Genomic DNA, 19049 nt, shown 5'->3' with positions numbered 1-19049 from the left:
TTTTTGTGGTTACACATAATCCAGTGCAACCGGTAAAGACCTTTCAGCAGCGCATGCAGGCTTCTCTTACAGGGGAATTAAAAAAAAATAAATAGCTGTAGCGTGTCATTCAACATCTCTCTACGCATCAGGCCGGTTTGTCAGTGGCCTGTAGCAGCAGCTGGAAATCGAGAGACTGTCCTGGCGTAAAAACGAATCGGAACCAACCAAAGGTGACTTAGTTCAGGGTTTTTTTTCTCTCCCTCCCTCCCACCCCCCAAGTCCACAGAAAACCGCTATGCATTTTAACTGATCAGCTTTAAAAAATAATTCGGATTTCTTTTTCTACGTATAGACAGGTTGAGCTTACAGTAAGAACTCAGAGACCAAAAGCCAAACTCGCAAACTAAAAGCCCTTGCTCAGCAGGATCCTAACTGTAATGGTGCCTAAACTTATGCTGCCTTTTCCTAATTCGGGTTTAAGCTCCCCTCAGTGAATTCAGCTTCTCTCAGCTCCTTCCCCTCCGAATGCCAGTAACACCCCAGATGAAGCCCAGTGAAATCCCTGTCCTCGGACACAAACCTCTTTCTTCCCTCGCAGCAGAGACCCACGACACTCAGGAGACCGCTACGGGTGTCTCGCCTCCCGCTGAAGCTGTGCCAGGGTACAGCGAGGAGCGCGGGAGGGATTTAGGAGGAGGCGAGAGTGAGCGAGGGAGAGCCAGGCTCTCTCTGTAACCTACTTGTGAGAAAACTGGCAAGCGCCGGGGCCTCGGCTCCCTGATCCAAGGATTGTTTCCAGACTGGTTGCAGCTGAAACATAAATATACACACAAACACACACTGTATATATTGTAATTGTATATAAATATGTATATTGAATACATATGTGTGTATATATACACATATGTGTATGGCGAGGGAGCCGTGCAGTGGTGTGGCAGCTCCCTGCGATGAGATGTGGAGCCCGTCAGTGCTATTTCAGGCACAGCTAATTGTACGGGTGGGACAAGGCCCTGTGGCTGGCTTTACCACTCGCCGTAAAACGCAGAAGCAGCGCCAGCACAGGCTGGCCCCTCAGCGGTTCCCCAGACCCAGCCCGAACGTTGCTTCAGGCGACCACCCCTGATTGCCCCACATGTCTTTCCCCATGTGAAAAAAGTACTTGGAGCTGCACCCAAAGCCTTTCCCCCGCCTCCCTCCATCCCCAGCCACCCTCAAGCTAATGCTCAGACCCCTGTGCCCATCCCAGTTGGAATGGCAATGGCAGCAGCATGAAAAAGTGATGTGATCGCTCCAGCCAAAGCTCTCTGCAGGAGCCATGGCTTCACGGGGCAGCAGAGCAGCAGGGAGCAGCACCTTCCAGACCCCTGTGACGGAAGCACTCCCACAGGAGGCCGGTGTCCCAGCTCAACTCCCATGCAACTGGGAACCAAAATTAGTTTGTCCTTTCTGTCACTGCTTCTGAGTGGTTTTTCCCTATAGCCCCATGTCTCAAGTGTCAGCAGACTCCACATCGTGTGTTAGAGCAAACGCCTGTTCTTCAGAATCAATGTCCTTTTTCACGAGCTTAATGTTGACAGCCTCTTGACTAAAACCACCTGAGGTTTTTTGGATAGCTAGTTGCAGAATATAGCTAGCAGGGACAGAATTGAAGCGTACATATGTAACATATATACATATGTTCATACGTACATTCATAATGTGTATGAAACAGCCATGATGTAAATAATTTCTAAAACCAGGGCAATAACTCATGAATATTTACAGTCAGCTGGTATGTTGGTAATGGCAAAGGATGTTTTGTTCAGCTGGTGGGTTTGTAACAAGCCTTGCATGGGAGCTGGAGCTCTGCAGAACTTCAGGTACTTGGTACCTCTGGGCCAAAGGAATACGAAGCACAATACCTCCTCTGGATACCAAATGTATCACGATGACTCAAGAAATGGCCCAGATAAAATGCTATCTGGTGAAACCCAGAGAATGGATTGACTCACGTGCAAGGTTATTGCAGAAAATCATTGCTCTGGTGGTGGAAGAAATGATTGACAGAAGAATATAATGCTCAGGGTTAAACTGAGTGCAGTATCATCCCAGAAGAGGTCACTTCCTCAGTTCAGGGGACAGAGTTTTTCACATAAAGTAAAAAAGTTGTGTAAAAATATAACACCGCTTCTTTTCAAAGGCAGTGGTAAAAGGTGACTCGTGTTTTTCCAGTAGCAATCTTTATTTCTGTTCCAGGTTGTTTTAAGGACTAAGGCAGTGTGGCCCTGGTGTTGTAGTAAGACACATTTTTCTGCTGAGCTTGCGACTACTGCATCATCATTAGAAGTATTTACCTTCAAATTGACACACCTACAGTACCCCTTTCTGCTATTTGCCATGTAAAAAACACAGCCGCTGTGCGTGCAACTGATGCTGCTGCGGTGGTTTCCTGGGTTCTCTCCATCAGCAGTGACACCGCTATGTTTAAAACATCCCTTGCTTCGCCACAAAGGAGCTGAAGGCTTGTCTTAGGGCTTGCTTTGCCTCCACTGGCACGCCAGTGCTGGGAGGTCTCTGCCAGCACGGCTGCGCAGCATCCCCAAGGGCTCTAGGTAAGCAAGTCTGCGCTAATGATGTCATTTGGTTAAATGTCTTTCATCACCACTGGTGACAATGGTAGACTCTCGGTGTGGAAACTTTGTTGAAAGATGTTAATTAATGTCGTCAGCAGGACTGTTTCCCAGACAGCTCCGGGATGAGGAGTGGTGAGCAGGGCCCCCTTCACGCACTGTGTAAAAGTCCGTCAAGCCCCTTAGCGTAATGGGGACCGCTGATCGGAGGGATGCCCGCAGCAGGGTAGCAGGATGGAGCTGGCGGGTTTCGCCGCTTCCCCAGCATGGGGCTGGGCTATGGTCTTGCAAGCTTGCATGTTGAGGTAGAAGTTTGGGAGCAATCCAACAGAAAGCCACTCTGAGCCTGACCTTGAGCAACAACGGGCAGGAGCCAGGCAAGGAGCTCGCTGGAGCTGGAGAAACCCCTATCGCTAAGCCTACTGCCGGCCAGCGTTGTTTTTGGAGCCTGCAGGACTTTGTGTACGTTTTTGGGGGTAAGCAGATAAGATTCTAGCTGATTTTTTAAACGGTTCTGCAACTCGCTGCATGTTTGGCGACTGCTCAGGTGACCCCGTTTCCCCTGCGTGATCTCCGAGTTTACGCATAGTGGTTGTAAGCCCAGTGGCTTCTAAACCTACCTAAAGTGGTGTGGGCATGCGTGGCTGTTTAACTGATCTGAACTAAACCGGTGGAAAAATCTCAGCCCTGAAGCATCACTGGATTTTTAAGTGTCTGAACCCCTTTGTTATTATTGTACATTTTGTCTAAAATTAAGTACAGAGAGATTCCTGAATAGCAGAGAGACACCTCTGCTCTTGCATCTCATCACAGTAGCTGTTGAGAGAACTGTGTTGTATTCTTTAAAATGTAAGAGACAGCATCAGTAATGACCATTCAAGGATAGTCAGAAATTCAAAGCACAAAAAAATCACGTTAAAAAGACTGATCTTGGTTTTTTTCCTTCTTCCTTTATAAGGTTTCATGTTTTCAAGTATTTCAACACAATAATGTTTTTAAATACAGTGTCGCTTAAATGCTTATATAATCACAGGACTCCCAAAGCTGGATTTTCAAGGAAAGAAACCACCAAATATAACAAGACTCATGATGAAATACTGAGACCTGGCATCAGCTTACTAACTTAACAGGCAAATAGGTAAGTTGGAAATTGGCCAGGGATTGCAGGAGATGACACTTCATCTTTTGCAAAGAAGCACCATGAAGATTTTAATGATCCACTAAAACTACCCGTTTGATCAAGAACATGGCAGCATTGAACAGTGTCCCCAACACCCAGAAAATGATTATTTTCTGTTAACGAGGTTTTTACGAAGTCTCCCAGCCATATTGGCCTGGTCGCTAGCCTTAGGACAGAGGCACTTGGCACTCCGGATTGTTTTCTGCAGCCTGTTCCAAGAAAACCGCAGGAATTGTGTTTTCCTTCCAAACAGAAGGAAGAACATTTAAGTCAGTCAGTTCCTTCCAAAACATTTTGAGTTTCATACTATTTCTTCCACTGCTCCAGAGTCCTCCTGATAGTGATAGGACCAGCCCCAAGTCCCAAGTCCAACACCTTTGCTTTAGGGAAAGTTTATTAGTTGCTGGCTATGAGTGTTGTTGGCCTCGACGCATGGTTTGGGACACGTTTCGTCCATTGCGTCTCACCTGGTAGCACCATTACTTTGGTCCACGTTATTAATAAACATTAGTATTTATATTTTCCCTAGAAAATAGCTTAAAATACCATATTTCTTCTTTTTTCCCTGTGCTTGGCTGCTGATGATATTTTTTGCAGCTTCTGGCTGACCCTGTCAGATAAGAAATGGTGTCTGTTGGTCTGTCCATCCCCTTCCCTTCACTAACTGACAGTACTTCGCTGCCCTCACTGCAGAATTAACCTTATTGCTCTCACAATAAGCACGGTGAGAAGCAGGTTAGTTCAAGCAACCTTATTTGATCATGGCTGCTTCCTTTCCGCAGAGGGATACAAAAAATTCTCTCTCTAAGAAATCCTTCTCCTTTTTCTCTTCCACTGCCTCCAGTGTATTTTTGGATAAGCCTGGAAGTATATGGCAAGTCTGCAGGTCAGGTCTAACAGGAAGGGAGATGGAGAGGGACTGTAGTACATTAAAATGTGTCTTTTTACCACAGCCTGATTTCATTCGAATTATTCTTTCTTTCACTGCTGTCTCTCGGGACTTTTCCTTTTATGCTTCAAAACATTTTTTCTGAACTCTTATTTCTGAGCCATTTTTGACTTGTTTTCATTCCCTTATTTTATTATTCACATCCAGAGTGCACGTACACTTTAAAAAAAAACCAACACCACCACCAAAAAAAACAATAAATGGGCTGCAACTACTCAAAGATTAATAAATGCAAAGTCTTAAAAATCTTAATTTTAGCAATTTGGTTTTAGCATCCCTCTTCCTACCCTTTCTTGCTGTCTTAATGGTTTGTACGCATTTTTGTTCTTTCCCCAAAACTCTGGACTTACTCATGGGGTGGGTAGCGCTCATTTAATAAAAAGAGCTATCTGACCTTGTGCTACCTCGTGTTGTCAGTGACCACGCACTATTCACGGTGATCAAGCCCTTCCCTGAAGAGTGTCCCACACCACCGCCAGCCGCCCTGTCCTGGCTGCCACGGCTTGCCCGTCTCTCCAGGCCCCCAACCAAACCCTCACCATGACATCATTATTTCCCCCCTTGTGCTTCACCAGAAAGCTGGTTTGGGGACACAGCAACATCATGTCAGCAACTGCAAGACCGGGGGGAAGCTGCAAAAGAGGAGCTTCTTGCAAGCCCAGCCACCTTCAGACACTTGGGCACCTTCATCACGGCCGGAGGAATATGCCTCCCCTTGCCACCTGCAGCCCTAAACCCCTTGGCAGAACAGCGCACGAGTCTCTTCCTTTGTAAAGAGCACCACCAGAGAAGCCAGCCTTTCCAACGCACAGTTCAGTAGGATACAATGAATCCGGCACAAACCGGAGGATGGCTGGAAAGCAGGTTGTGCTTCCTGAGGCAGCTGCCTTACCCTTAAGAGCTTAAGTCAATGTGGTGGCTTGCTACCACCAAGATGGGGAGGTCTCTCTGCCCCCTACTAGCTCTTCCTCCCCTCTCTTGCCAGCACTGGCTCTAGTACATTTTGGATCCAATTCAGTGTGCTAAACCAGCAGACCTGCTTTACTTTTGCTGGGTTAGTTATCTTCAGGACTAGTGAGCTGCGATGGCTCAGGTAGGCGGTTCGCAAGAGCTGATGCCAAGTAAGAAGGTGGTGGGAGAGTATGGCCAGAAGTGGGAATGGAGTGAAACTGGTGAAACAGAACTTCTCCTTTTTGCTGGAGGAGGGTATTATGTCCACCCCACCCCAAGGAATAGCCGGGGGTCAGGCCCACACGATGCTCAGTAAGCACTGGCCCAGGAGCAGGTCACTGCGGAGAGAGGGGCGATCTGAGTCCACACCGATCCCATCGCGCCTGAGCACCCCGGTCGGATCGCTTCCTCCTGTGTTGTGGTTGAGACTTTAGCAATGCCTAAAACTGGTCCCTGCAGGCCAAATCGGCATCTTCATGACCCCTTAGCTATGACTTGGATGCCTGTTAAATTTGGGCGTGCTCCAGAGCAGATATCTACCTGCATAGGGAAGTCTACTAGCAGAACAAGTTTGCTTGCTGAGAAGCAAAGGGCTTGAGATAGTGATGGGTTAGCTCTACCCCAGGTTTCCTTCCCTGTGCCTCAGTCCCCTCAGCCCCAGCAGCCTGCAGCGATGCATGACAGCCTGGGTGGCAGGCCAAGTCCTGCACATCTCCACTGCAACCTCACTAGCGTGGACGTAAGCCTCAGAGACCTGCAGGGACACGCACACACCTACTGAGCACATGCTTTTAAACTATTTTTTTAATTTGAAATGGGACAAAGTGGGTGCATTTTCATGGGGAAGGAAAAGGGGCGCATCCCAGACAGCTGCTGCCACCCCTTGCTCAGTTTGAAGCCCCTGTTTCAAAGCACAGGAGCTGGAACATCGCCTCGAGCCTGCCAGGCACTTTTAGCATAAGCAGAACAACCTGCTCTTCCCCGCCTGCCTTCCCAGGCAGGTAGGAATTGCATGGGCTGAAATTTTCAGCAGCACTGCCAGCCTGCCTGAGGCAGGCCCCCGGCACGGAAAATGTCTGCCCAAACGGTCGAAACACAGCAAAGCTATCCGCAGCGGAGGGCAGGTGATTGCTCTCTCCTCAGGTCGAACACGAGCCTTTGGGAGCCTTAGTAACAGGCGGCACATCCCAGCTCAGAGCATGATTCTCAGGTTATCGGAGCAGAAACCTCACTTGTCTTCCTAACGTTATCACGTGTGACCTTACACCTCTCTTGATCTGCTTTGGGGCCGCTTTTGCTGGCTCTGCTTTATATCTGTGCTTTCCAGTTTCACCAACGCCTAAGCCCTGCCTGTGAACAAGTCCGTGCCTCTGCTCATTCGATGTTGGATTACCTTTCTGATTCATGGTTTGGTTTCTTTCCAGGAGAGTGCAATTTCTGTAGTCTCTCCGTGCTGCTGCTGAGTGAGAGCTCGTGACATCTTTAATCTTCCTGCGTGAAGCCCCACTGCACCCGGCTGCGCTTGGATGCCAGCGACTTCAAAGGGCGTGTGTGCCAACCTGGCAGCACAACGGCTGCGGGGTAGGGAAATTTGAGGGGAGATTTTTTTTGCCTGTTGTGATCATGTAGGCGTCCGTCCTGCAAGTATTCATGCACACAGGTATTTTCAGTCATAGGAGCCCTACGGAATCCCATTTATCTCAGAAAGATTAAATCCCAGTCTGCTGCTGCTACACCTGGATCTTGCAAAATGCCATCGTACAGAAACGTGGTTCCCCTGGAAAGGCAGGCGTTTCGTCCCCGGCTCTTTGCTCTCCTGGGGTCGTGTTCGGTGGGTGGCGGAGGGGAATGCTGCTGGGCTCCGATCCCAAAGCCCGGCACGGGGCCTGACCCAGCTCACAGCAGGGCCCATTAGCTCTGTCTGTGCTAATAGGGCCGCATGACTTCTGAACTGAAGCTGGCGCTCCTTCACCCAAACAGAAGAACCTGCCCACATTTATTCATGTAGACAGGCCTCTGAGGTCCCTGCTAGCTCCTCTAGGCATCGGCATAATTGCTCTTATGCCCTGAAGCTCTTGCCACTGGAGATGGCTGAAGCACAGAGCAGCTAACACGCTGTCATCCATCGCCAGCATGTTGTTTCCTCGCCATCGAAAATGTCCCGGTGGGCAAGACAGCCCTGTTTTGGGCCAGATCACTCAGGTTTGGGCCAGACCAGATATACAGTTTAACCAGAAAGCTAATCTGCCTCAGAAATGGGAATTCTGAGGCTACCAAAACCAACACAAAAATATTTCACCTCCTCCTTTCTCAAGATCTGCCGCTATAAACCTTTGGGTCCAACTCCTCTTTTTTAAAGAAGAACTGCAGTGATTTTTGCTTTAAAGAACATTTTCCTGGTTTAACATCTCTTCACAACCTGCACTGCAGGTCTGCACTACTCTTCCTAAGCAGAGGACAGTGACTGCCTTTCCAGTAGGTAATGTTACCACCACAATGGAAAGATGCTTTCACCTGGTAATTATTAGTAACGATGCAGTGGCTGTAAGTCGAATGCATATTAGCTGAACATTATTGAGAGCTGGGGAGGACCTGAGCAGGGTAATTGTACAGTGGTGCTCTGGTGACACTGATCTCTTTCTCTCCCATGTGTGTCCAGGTTAGTGTTTAGCTATACAGAAGTGAGTAAACACGCAGACAAACCTTTGTGGACTTCTCGTACCCTACAGAAATGGCACGAGCACAGTAATGGCTATATGATAGAGCAGGAGAGGCCACACGGTAGCGTAAGATTATTTATTTTCGCTCAAGTAATAACTGGGTTAAGAATATCTTCTTAAAGATGGTCATTTAAATTTTTGTTTTTCATGCTGATTAATACAGATGCAGGGACAGCACGCGACGTGCAATATAACTTTGCTGTTGGTAATCACTTGTTAATCAATCAGAGACGGTAAGATAGGAGGCTTGCTGCCTTTTTTTTTCCAGTGCAGAAAAACTTGGGGAGCACAGATCAGTCACACTTTGAAGCATGCAGTACTTGACGTGGGAGAACATTTTTCAGAGACCTCGCCTGGCCTGCTGCTGAGCAAATTTTAGGCACCTGGACAAGAAGAATCCTGGTCCTGTTGATTCAAATGCAACACGTGTCCTTGGGTTTAGCAAAGTCAACATTTTATCCTTGATCATTTCATACGAATTTTTTGTCGTGTGGTTTGGGTTGGCCATTTCATGAGAAACAGTGCTACATAGTAGCACTAGAAATCGTGCTAAAGAAAAAAAACCCCACCCCAATACCAGTATAACTAAATCTCTGAATCATTACGAAGCCACTAAATATGCCTATGGAAAAGCTTTTCCATAGTACTAATCTTGCATAACTTGTTAATTTATTTTGCGCTTAAAACAAGCCGTACTGAAATGTTTGGAGAGGAAGGAGAGAACTGCATAGCAGAGAGAAGAGAGAAATACACAGCAGAGAGAGGGCTTTTTCTTTTTATCTGAAAAAGGAACATATGTTGTAAGGTATATATTTTAGTAAAGAAGCCAAAACCCTCAAATCTCCACTACTGTCACCATTCCTATACAGTTCCCATCAAACCTACGGTCTCAATATGTGAAACAATCGATCAGTCTCCCCTAGCCAGGGAGAGACCCTGCTGCCCAAGGCACAGATGATTGATTTCCGTGCGAGCGCCCAGACAACTCCAGGCTAGGCTAAAAAAGAACCAAAGTAAAACAAAGGCTGACAGAATACCTTCATTTGGATTCATTATGGACAAATTCCACCTCCTCTTATTTCATCAGAGGTTTCAATCCCATATTCATCTCTGGTTTCCACTTAAACATCATATATTTTCATTTAAAATAAGCTCTCACACACAGAGAGCTAAACTCTTATATGTAAATAAACAATACAAACCAGGAATATTATTCCAAGATCTAAACACATTCTCTGCATAGCAGCAGATTGGAAAAGGTATCTGCCTTTGCCCTTCCCAGACTATGTGAGCAGCTTCAGGAATAAATTATCCAAAATGATCTGAGGCTGCGTTTGTGACAAGAACCATTACAGTTATGAAACATGTATATTTTGTTTACTAATATTTGAATTCTGTGCACGGGCGATGCATGTGCAGATAGCGAAGCAGCCTCCCTTCTGGAGTGCTTATAACCTAATTGGATGTGTAATGGGCTCAGTGTCTAACTCCTGGGGAAAACCATCAGATGGGTGTTGACAAGCACGTGGAGGGTACAAGGCATTTTTCTTGGACAGCAGTGGAACAACTTCAGAAGGATGGTCTTGGACTATGTGGGTCTTTCTTAATCAAGGGGAGATAATTTTTTTTTTTTGCTAAAAGACAGTCTCTGTCACAAGTACTCTTCTTGATCCTGAAACATGAGTTTATACAGGGATGTCAGAGGATCTGAATTATGCAGGCGGTCAGCCCAGAGTGATGTCTTCTAGCCTTAAAACCAACGCATCTCTCTCAGAAGTGAAAGGAAGGAAAAGACAGGTGGTAGCACAGAGTTTGTACGTTTACAAATCCCCTATGAAGTTGATCGCTCCAAATTTATACAAAAATGCCAGCTGAAGCCAACTTTCCTTCAACCTAACCGTTACCATTTTCCCATCAATTGCACGGCAGTGGCTTAAGGCAATACCTGAAAAGGGATGACGTCTGATGACAGAGCGACGAGGAGCAGAGGGGCTGCAGGTAAGCCGCAGAGCAGGCAAAGGGTGGTAGCGTAACAAGTCGGAAAGACCAAGGGGCAAGAGCGGGACCCGATTCTGTAAGGCCTTGACAAATTACATTTACTCCTAGAAGTCAAAGGCTTGTGCTTGTGCCTCCCGCTGAGGATGAAAGCTGCGTGGCGAGTAGTAAGAATATTCTCTACAAGCACAGCCTTCACAAAGCAGAACAACAAAAGATGTGCATTTTCCCATCGCTACATTGAGGCCCAACCATCAGACTGGCCAACTGCCACAGGGACGGACTGACATAAGGGCTTATCCGTCCTATAACTGAAAATCCAGGTTGGATCCACGCTCTGTTAACTGTTCGATTGCAAAGGCTTCAGCATCTTTTCTCGGTAACCACGCTTGGCGATCAATATTTTCAAAGGCCGTTGACACAGCCTTGAAGGCATCCTGTCTGTGTCTAATCATCGGAGAGCTTCTCATCTCTGTATATCTGCATTAGCATTCACAGGGGATGAAGCCGTATGAAAAAAAGGCATTGAATGTGAGACCTCTAAACAATACCCAAATGGATTTATTACAGAGTGTCAGCATGTTGCAACATCCAAATGAACATTTAGGAGAGAAGCCCCAGAAAATATCAGATTCCGCAGAGTTTCTTTCGGACAACTCTTAAGTCTTGCCTATAGTCAGTCAAGCCAAACACAGCATGCAAACATTTCTATATTTCAGCCTGTGCTAAATAAATGTTTTTACCTATTGTTTTTTAACGACAGATGTTTCCCTTTGAATCTTCATGCACTAGCATAGGTCATTCTACCGTCACCTTAAAATTCTGCATGTGTACATGAATACAGGTGAATAAACTGCAATGTTCAAATGTGCAGACATGTGAACAGACCCCTGCATGCCAAAATTTTTTAACGCAGTGTCTGTCCATCACCGTTCCCTGCACTTGTTAAGGGACAATGTTCTTCCACCCTACCCTTATATTAAGAACTTCTCTAAACCAGCTAGATTCCTAAAAATGCCCAGAGTCAGACTTATTCAGGAGAGTTCTCCTCTCTATTAGGCATTTGTTTGAAGCCAAGAATAGAGTTTGCCCAAAACAAGACCTTGGCAGGTCTTGGTAAGAGTTCAGTTCAAAGAGTTTAGGAGAAGTCCGTGCCCAATTTAACCGCATGCCTCTGAAGAGCAAACACAAAGCAGGCTGAGCTAACCGAAGTCCCCCTGCCCAGCCTTCCAGCACAGCATTTTCCTGCACCGTCAGTCAGGGATGTGGCAAATTGTCGCTTCTGACCGTTTTCGTCAGTCCAAACGGAGGGACGCTGCGGCTGGGCTGGGACATGCCTGCCCTGGGGGCACTGCGGCTACAACTGCATCGCTGCGCCGGCAAAGTACCTTCTGCAGACCTGGCTTAAGTCCTCAGGCTATCTGGACTACGCGCTGGTAAAAAACGGTCTTGGGCGGTGTGGGGGCAACCTAGCCTTTACAACCATATTACCTGATGAACAGATTTGAGGACTAAAACTATACTGCGGCCGCTGCCTTCAGCTTGCTTTCAGGAATCACAGTGAAGATGAGCTACTAAATTGTCAAGCTTGCTTGTGTTAAAAATACTTTCCCTTTATTTCCCAAATGTGGTATTCTTAATTGTACCTATAAATTACTTTTTCGATCCTGTTCTGTAGCAGCATGAAAGGCAAGTTTTGAAATGGAATCTGACAAATCTACAAAAGTAGATACCGTAACGCATCTGTGCTACAAACAGCTGCTTTCATTAAAGTAGAGGTTTTTAGTTGTTTCCTTGTTGGTCAGCTGCAATAAAGAAAATATTAAGAAACAAGCAATAACATTACCAGAGATTCTGCTAATATTCCTCTGTGTCCGCTCACTGTCCTTTATTCTTAATATTTTTAGCCATTTCTGCTGCTACGGAGTGTGCATTCACACCCCTGTGCGCAAACACACACACGCATGCACAGACGGACAAAGAGCATCCTTCCAGCAAGGAAAATACCCTGCATGAGGCTACAGACCGCTGAAGGCTACAACATTTCTTTACGACACCCCGCAGTTGTTATCAGGGCAGGAGTAAGATGACACTATTTTTTTCCAAAGCACGCTGACATGTTTTTGACATTCCTCCCCTTCCTCCAGCAAACAAATATTTTATCAGTTTACCTTTAAAATAATATGCTTCCTGTCTCCTTCCCAAATGCCTGGCCAGAAGAAATGACTTTTCCTGCCACAGAACAAGTTTCTCTTTATTTCAGCCTGCCTTGCCTCCTGCAAGCAGGGCAAGAAGCGACCAAGGCTGCGAGCGCGGGAGCCACAGGACTGCTGGGGATGCCGGGCGTGAAAGGCGCGTTTATTCTGCCTCTCCCGAATCCCAGCCCCTCGGCTGCAGGCGTCTGCTGAGCACTCCCCAGTCCAAGCATGGAGAATCGCATTTCTGCTTAATCAGGCCAGCTGCCTGGAGAAAGATGATTGCAAGCAGATGTACCGTGTTCTCATGTAAAAGGAATTTGGGCTTTTGTGTCAGCTGTACGATGAGCGGCAGGCACCCGGGAGGATTTCCGTGCTCTTTAATTTCTTGCAGGTTTTGGGAGCCAGTATCCGCTGGTGCAGCAGAGCCGAGAGCCAGCAGGCAGGAGGTGCGTGGAGGAATGGCACACCTAGGGTCAGCGGGAGGGCCAGAGGGAGAAGGCATGACCTGCAAGCTCACCTTACTGCAGGAAATAAGGCTCCATCTTGTAAAGACCCATACTCCTAGTAAATGCCAGCTGTGCTCAAAACCTCACAAGGCTGTGGCAGCAAAGCTATGTTTTACTCCAGGCGCAGTGTTTTTTACCTCTTGTGATGGATAATCCAGGAGGAATAAACAGAATGGACATCAGTAATATCAAAATAAATTCTTGGACTCTGTAACTAGTCAGGGGCAGACAACAAGCGTGGCATCTGCGTACTGAAAAGGTCTGGTTTTCAGTGGGACATCCCAGTAACATTGCAAATGGCCTAAGGAAATCACAGTCAGCTTAAAGAAACTTTTGATGCAGTTAAAGCTGTATTTTGGAGGCACATTATGTATTTTTAGTGCCAGAACAGCTAAGACAAGATACATATTCAGACGTTCAGCAGAAATGGATGTACCCATTGGATCATACCTCAGGATGTCTGGCCACATGGGTGTGAATACTTGTGGCCATGGCATGTATCTGCACATACAGTGGTGAAGCAGCTGCGTGCAGCTGCATAAAGGCTCGAATATTCCACGCGGGGCTCACCTAAAGCCAACCAGACACACATCCACATTCATGTAGGAGTACTGAGAAGCAAGACTGTATTTACTGCCACCACTTGGAAGTAACATGATCGTGCACACCTCAAAAATACCACTACTGTGGCTTGCTGTTTACTGTGCAAAACCCAATCCACCTAGTGTAGGCACCTAAACCTAAAGGAACAGGACCTGGAAGCCTCCAAAACTTTTTTTGTTCTTCATTGACTTCACAGGAAACATCGGCGCTTACTTGAAGAGATCTGCCCTCCTAGAAAACTAAAATGTAAGTTCAAGTTTGGTCCCTGAGGCTCCGATGCAGTGAACATTTTTTAACAGCAGAGATGGGCTAAGCAATCCCTGCCCTGCCTCTTCCCACACTGTTGTGTCTGCCCACACAACTCTTCACCATGCAGCGATCCAGATCAGGAAGGTGGCTTTGGCTGCAAGTACCCCAAGGGAAAAAAGAGAAACAACCTCCCCGTCACTTCACCTGATCTCCTGATCCACCCTGTCACTGACTGAATGAGCCACAGCACAGCGGACAGGAGGGCATCAGGCAGGGTTGAGGACCAAGTCAGATGAGACTGAGCCACCCTGATGGCTCACCACCATAAACACCCTCTCTTCTCCTTTCATCCCTTCTAGGATCTGCTCTCACTGCTTACGTCACCTTGGCTCCAACAGCACGTCTCTTCACCCAGCCAGTTTAGCTCACTAAGCTGGCAGAAGACTAACACAGCAACAGCGGAGGTGGGCTGCTCTCCTAGCTGGCTTTGTGAGTGGCAGTGACGCACCCAACAAGCATATGACATGGGACCAGGGAGGATGTGGAAATGGGCAGCTGAACTTGAGCAATGGGGTTCCCCTTCGAACTACAGCGAGGGGTGAGGTTGTTCCAGCCACCTGGCAGAACATTATCCTGAGCAAAAAAGGCAACTGAAGAAGCACTGCCACCCAGTGTGGCGGTGTAGCCACGGCGGCAGTTAAGAAAGGTGAAATCAGGCAGACTGGATTTCATCCTTGATTTAATTGTGGGGTGGCAGCAGCCAAACACTTCGTGATAATGGCTGTACAAACACATAGTGGGGAACGATGCTGCTTGCTCGTAGGTATTCCTTAGGAAGCTCTCATGACTCTTCTGCCTGGTTTGCTGGAAAATGAAGAAGCCTCTGCAGAGACACCTGCTCAAAAGCCACTTGATGCCAGCCCCTTCAGTATTTTGTCCTGCAGGGGCTTTAAAATCCCTGGCCCTCTGTCCTGCCAAAAGGTCTTGTCCCTTGTGAGTCATTTCCCTGCAGTAGTTGAAGGGCTGCCAACCAGAGCAGTTTCGGGAGAGAAATCCAGTTCTCAGGAGGCTTTTGGGCTGGGAGAAGGAGAGACAAATCTGCCGCTGGTAACAGTCTTACAGCAACGGGAACAAAAAGGGACTCCAGTGGCTTGGTTGCTTTTTATCACCTTGCTAACTCAGGCTTTTGCAACAAGAAGCTAGTGCATGTCCCCAGGTGGTAAACTTCATGCGGGTTTGTGTCTGGTCTGCACTGCATGCACCTTGCTGGGTCTTTAGGGACTGAAGCACGTGCCAAGGTGTTGCTCTCGCCGTGCCTTAACGGCAGCATGCACAGAGAAGCTCCCACGTGGCCCCACAGCTGGGGCTTCATGCAACTCTCCTCTACTATATGCACCCAACTCATAGCGCCCTGACCCTTATTGTCCAGGCACCACAGGGCAGGGGGTGCTGAGGACACCCAGCCCTTTGCCGTAGGCCCTCACGGATGACCGGTTATGCTGATGAGCCTGAAGGCCACTCGTGGGGGAGCTTCGCTGCTCCCTCCGCCTGGCCACCGCGTCCCACGGCACTGTCCCCCAGCCAGAAGAGCCCGACAGTGTCTCGGTATGCCATGGCCGGGGGCGGGGTGGGACCGCTTGCGGGGGGCAGCTACATTGGAAAGACACCGCAGCAAAGCTCACGAGTGAGAATAATCCCCGTGTACGGCCTGATCCAGGCTCCTTCCACGGGCTGCGTTTCCCTGCCTGAACATTTGGCACATGGATCAGTACCACAAGTCGCATATCGGAAGGAAACATAATTCCCTGCATCGGGACTTTCCTGCATAGGTCCAGTGTCCAGGAGAACAGCTCTTAAGCAATGCCCCAATTCAGAGGTACAAATCTACAACCAGATTACTTTTTTTTTGTAATAACTAACAAAATAAGGATTATGAAAACAGACATGAGACAAATCAAGTAAGACTGGGTGAGAATTTCACCTCAGTAGATAGCCTTGTGTTATTAAACCGATAACTGGAGCAGAAAGCTACTTCTAGACAGATGCAAAGGGAAGAAAGAAAAAAAAAAGGGGGGGGGGTTGACGAGTCATTAGTCTGAATTACTGGAAAAGAAACTCTTGGAGAGAAGAGAAAAGGAAAAAAAAAAAAAAAAAGGGGGGGGGGGGTTGACGAGTCATTAGTCTGAATTACTGGAAGATGGGCAGCAAACTGACAGGTAGCTTCCAGCAAATTTCTACGTAAAGGCTTAGCAGAACCTTCCCAACTAAAGCTTTGAGAGGAATTTAATTCCTGATCACTAAGAAAGGCTTAGACATTAGCCTGAGGAAGCTCCGATATTTAGAAATCTGATGATGCAACTGTGACGGGGAAATGTCAGCAGAAGGTGGCTGCTTTTAGCACCAGGGGACGGACAAGAAGGGAAAGAACACAAATCCTGTTCATGAAGATATTTTATTTCAGATTTCTTGACCCATATTATTTAAATAACATGTCAGCCCAAATCAGAGAGAGAGACAGTTTCTTTTTTTACATTTGAGATTTTGCTTTGTGTTGCCTATAATAGCGGTAAACAAATCCTGCTGTTACTGAGCTATACAGTAACTAAACCAGCTATTTTGGTGAAATTCTTCCTGTTTTTCTGCAGACTCTGCCTTTTTTGGCTGCTGCCCCTGCCTCCTCACATTCCAGCCACGGCTCTGTTTATACGGCTGTATTTCACAGCCTGCGTACCAGTAATTCAGACTGGAATGCATTTATACCTCTCTCCCTCATGCTATGAATGGCCCTTTCTGTGAGGACATGGGTGAGCTCTCAGAGCTGAGCAGCATTTTGTTGAAGGCATCGGCACACAGGTATTCTGCTGCCAGCTTTATTCCATAAATAACTGCAGCAGCATTTTTTTTTGGGGGGGGAAACCCACAGCATCCCCCATCTCAGTTAAATGAGTTAATTCCATCAAAATCCTCCTCCCTTTCAGACTTCAATACTTGTCTCAAGCAGATGGCCCCATAAATAATACATCCTAGGAAACCCGATCAGCCACCTCTGGGATATGCTTGAGCTCCTGTCTCTCATCATATCATCACCAGATTAGGTCTGGGAATTCTTTTAATTTAATCCTTTTAACAGGTCATGTGCGCAAGAAGCGGTGACTGAGAAATTAGATGCGTTCGATTGGGCTAAACCGTTGGTAGTCTGGAGCTGGCAGGTCCCCACTTGCCGCTTTCGGGGCCTTTCGCCACCCTGCTCAGCTGCCAACCCCTCGCTGCCCGAGCCTGAGGCAAGGGAGCCCAGGACTGATGCGGCTGAACATGGGGAGACCAGGAAAGAGGGGACAGGGTATCTGAGCAGTGCCGTCACACACGGCCAGAGGGCTCAGCAGGGAAAACCGTCCTTCGAGCAGGCAGGCGCTTGCTGCCTCCTCCGGCAGTGGAACACATCATATTTATTTTAGGATGTAACACAGAAATCTATAAATTCCATTTTCTTTGTCTTTAGCACCCTCCGCTTTTTCAAATTACTGCATTTTAACAGGTGCACAGAGAGGTCCCACATGGTTTATTCTCACCCTCACCCAACCTCACACCAGGCACCTGGGCAGAAGTACCAAATACCAGAGATGAGGTGGGTCCTTCTTACAGTTACGCCCCTGGTGATGCCAGCCTCAGGGCTTCCTGTCCTCTTCCTCCTCTTCCTCTCCCTCCCCTGCTTCAGCCTGAGCTCTGTGTAAATTGGCAAAATTGGCACCAGGGCAGTCCTGGCTCAGCCAGTCAGGTCCTTCGCAAGCTGAATTTCATCTCCCCAACATCCACTCCGCTGGGAAATGTGTTTACAGCGCTGCTCTGTGAACAGCTTCACCACAATGACCCCAACTGAAAAAACAACCCTTCCTCAAAGCAAAGCAAGCAAAGAAAAACCTCCATTTTCTATTGTTAATCTGGAGCTTCCCAAGGCCTGGGTGCACAGAGCTGCCGCCCAGCTTTAGCCGCACAATTCAGGCACCAGCAGCGAACTGTGATGCAGAGGATGGAGGAATGGGACTCTTCGGAATGCTGGCCCTGCCAAGAAAATGGCATTGCAGACCTACACCCCGACACTGCATGCCAGGCACGCAGATTATGCTTCTAGCATGGAAACCGCGAAACAGCCGCCTCCCCTCGACTTCCCCTGCCACTCATTCCCTCTCTCCTGGTTCCTCCCAGGCACCAGGGAATGGACGCAGCTGAAGCCCTGGCTGGGTTTGCGCCACCTTCATTGCATGCATCCGCAAGGATGGATGTGTGGGATGAAGCCGGGGGAGGAAGTGCATCCGTAGGTAGGTACAGGGAAGAGAGGCGAGCGCAGGGACTGCTTTTCATGCCTCCACGTCTGTGGAGCCACAAGCCTGGTCCCTGCAGTCACACAGGCTGCAGCGGGCAAGCTCAAAGACCCGTTTCCATAGGGCTTGGAAACCACTCTGCTTCTCTAAAAAATGGGACCGGAAAAGAAAAGCTGGGCTTGAGTCCTTATCTGGAAAAGCCTGCAGGGTGCAAATATTTGAAAGTAGCACTGCTAAACCAGAATGGCTTTTAAATCATAACAAATCATATCTTGCATTTCTGTAATGCCTTTCATCCTATGTTCTCTCCACAAACATAAACACATGAAGTTCAACAACACATCTGGCAAAGTATTGTGCTGTGTGGGAGCTTTCACATCCCAGTTTGGTAGATGAGCAGACATGTGGGGTCGGTAGTGACCCCCCGCCCCGCGTCAGACAGGATATCTGCGGCAGCAGTTGGAACACGGCCAAGATCTCCTGACCACCAGCCTTATGCTCGAGTTGGGAGATATCTTTCCCTGGTAGCCCTGCCGATTTATTTGTCAAGAGACTGGGTCACAGATCCAGAAAATAAAATTTTGAAAGGGGGGAGACTGCAGGGGACAAAACAAACTCAGTTTTTCCAGCTATCTTTTTTGAGCTATTCAGTGTCTATCCAATGCATTGGCAATGCGGAGATGTCACCCCATTTAGGTTTCTGTCTCCTGCATGCCCGGTTGGTATCCTACTGGAAACCGATTATCAAGAGACACATTTACTGTGTGGCGAATCAGAATTTGTTA

General features: G+C 47.7%; 1 protein-coding gene across 1 annotated transcript in view; it reads right to left on the bottom strand.

The window, feature by feature from the left end:
- LOC103918878 (chromosome unknown open reading frame, human C2orf40) overlaps positions 1-13749 on the bottom strand; it is a 19847-nt gene extending 6098 nt beyond the window's left edge. Inside the window, exon 1 of the mRNA XM_009326295.1 lies at positions 13664-13749. Coding sequence (XP_009324570.1) covers positions 13664-13749 — 86 coding nt within the window. The remainder of the gene's footprint in view (positions 1-13663) is intronic.
- Positions 13750-19049: the final 5300 nt, after the last annotated feature.

Source organism: Pygoscelis adeliae, unplaced genomic scaffold (assembly GCF_000699105.1).
Source record: "Pygoscelis adeliae isolate BGI_AS28 unplaced genomic scaffold, ASM69910v1 Scaffold156, whole genome shotgun sequence".
NCBI lineage: Eukaryota > Metazoa > Chordata > Aves > Sphenisciformes > Spheniscidae > Pygoscelis > Pygoscelis adeliae.
This window is presented reverse-complemented; position numbering and strand designations above follow the sequence as displayed.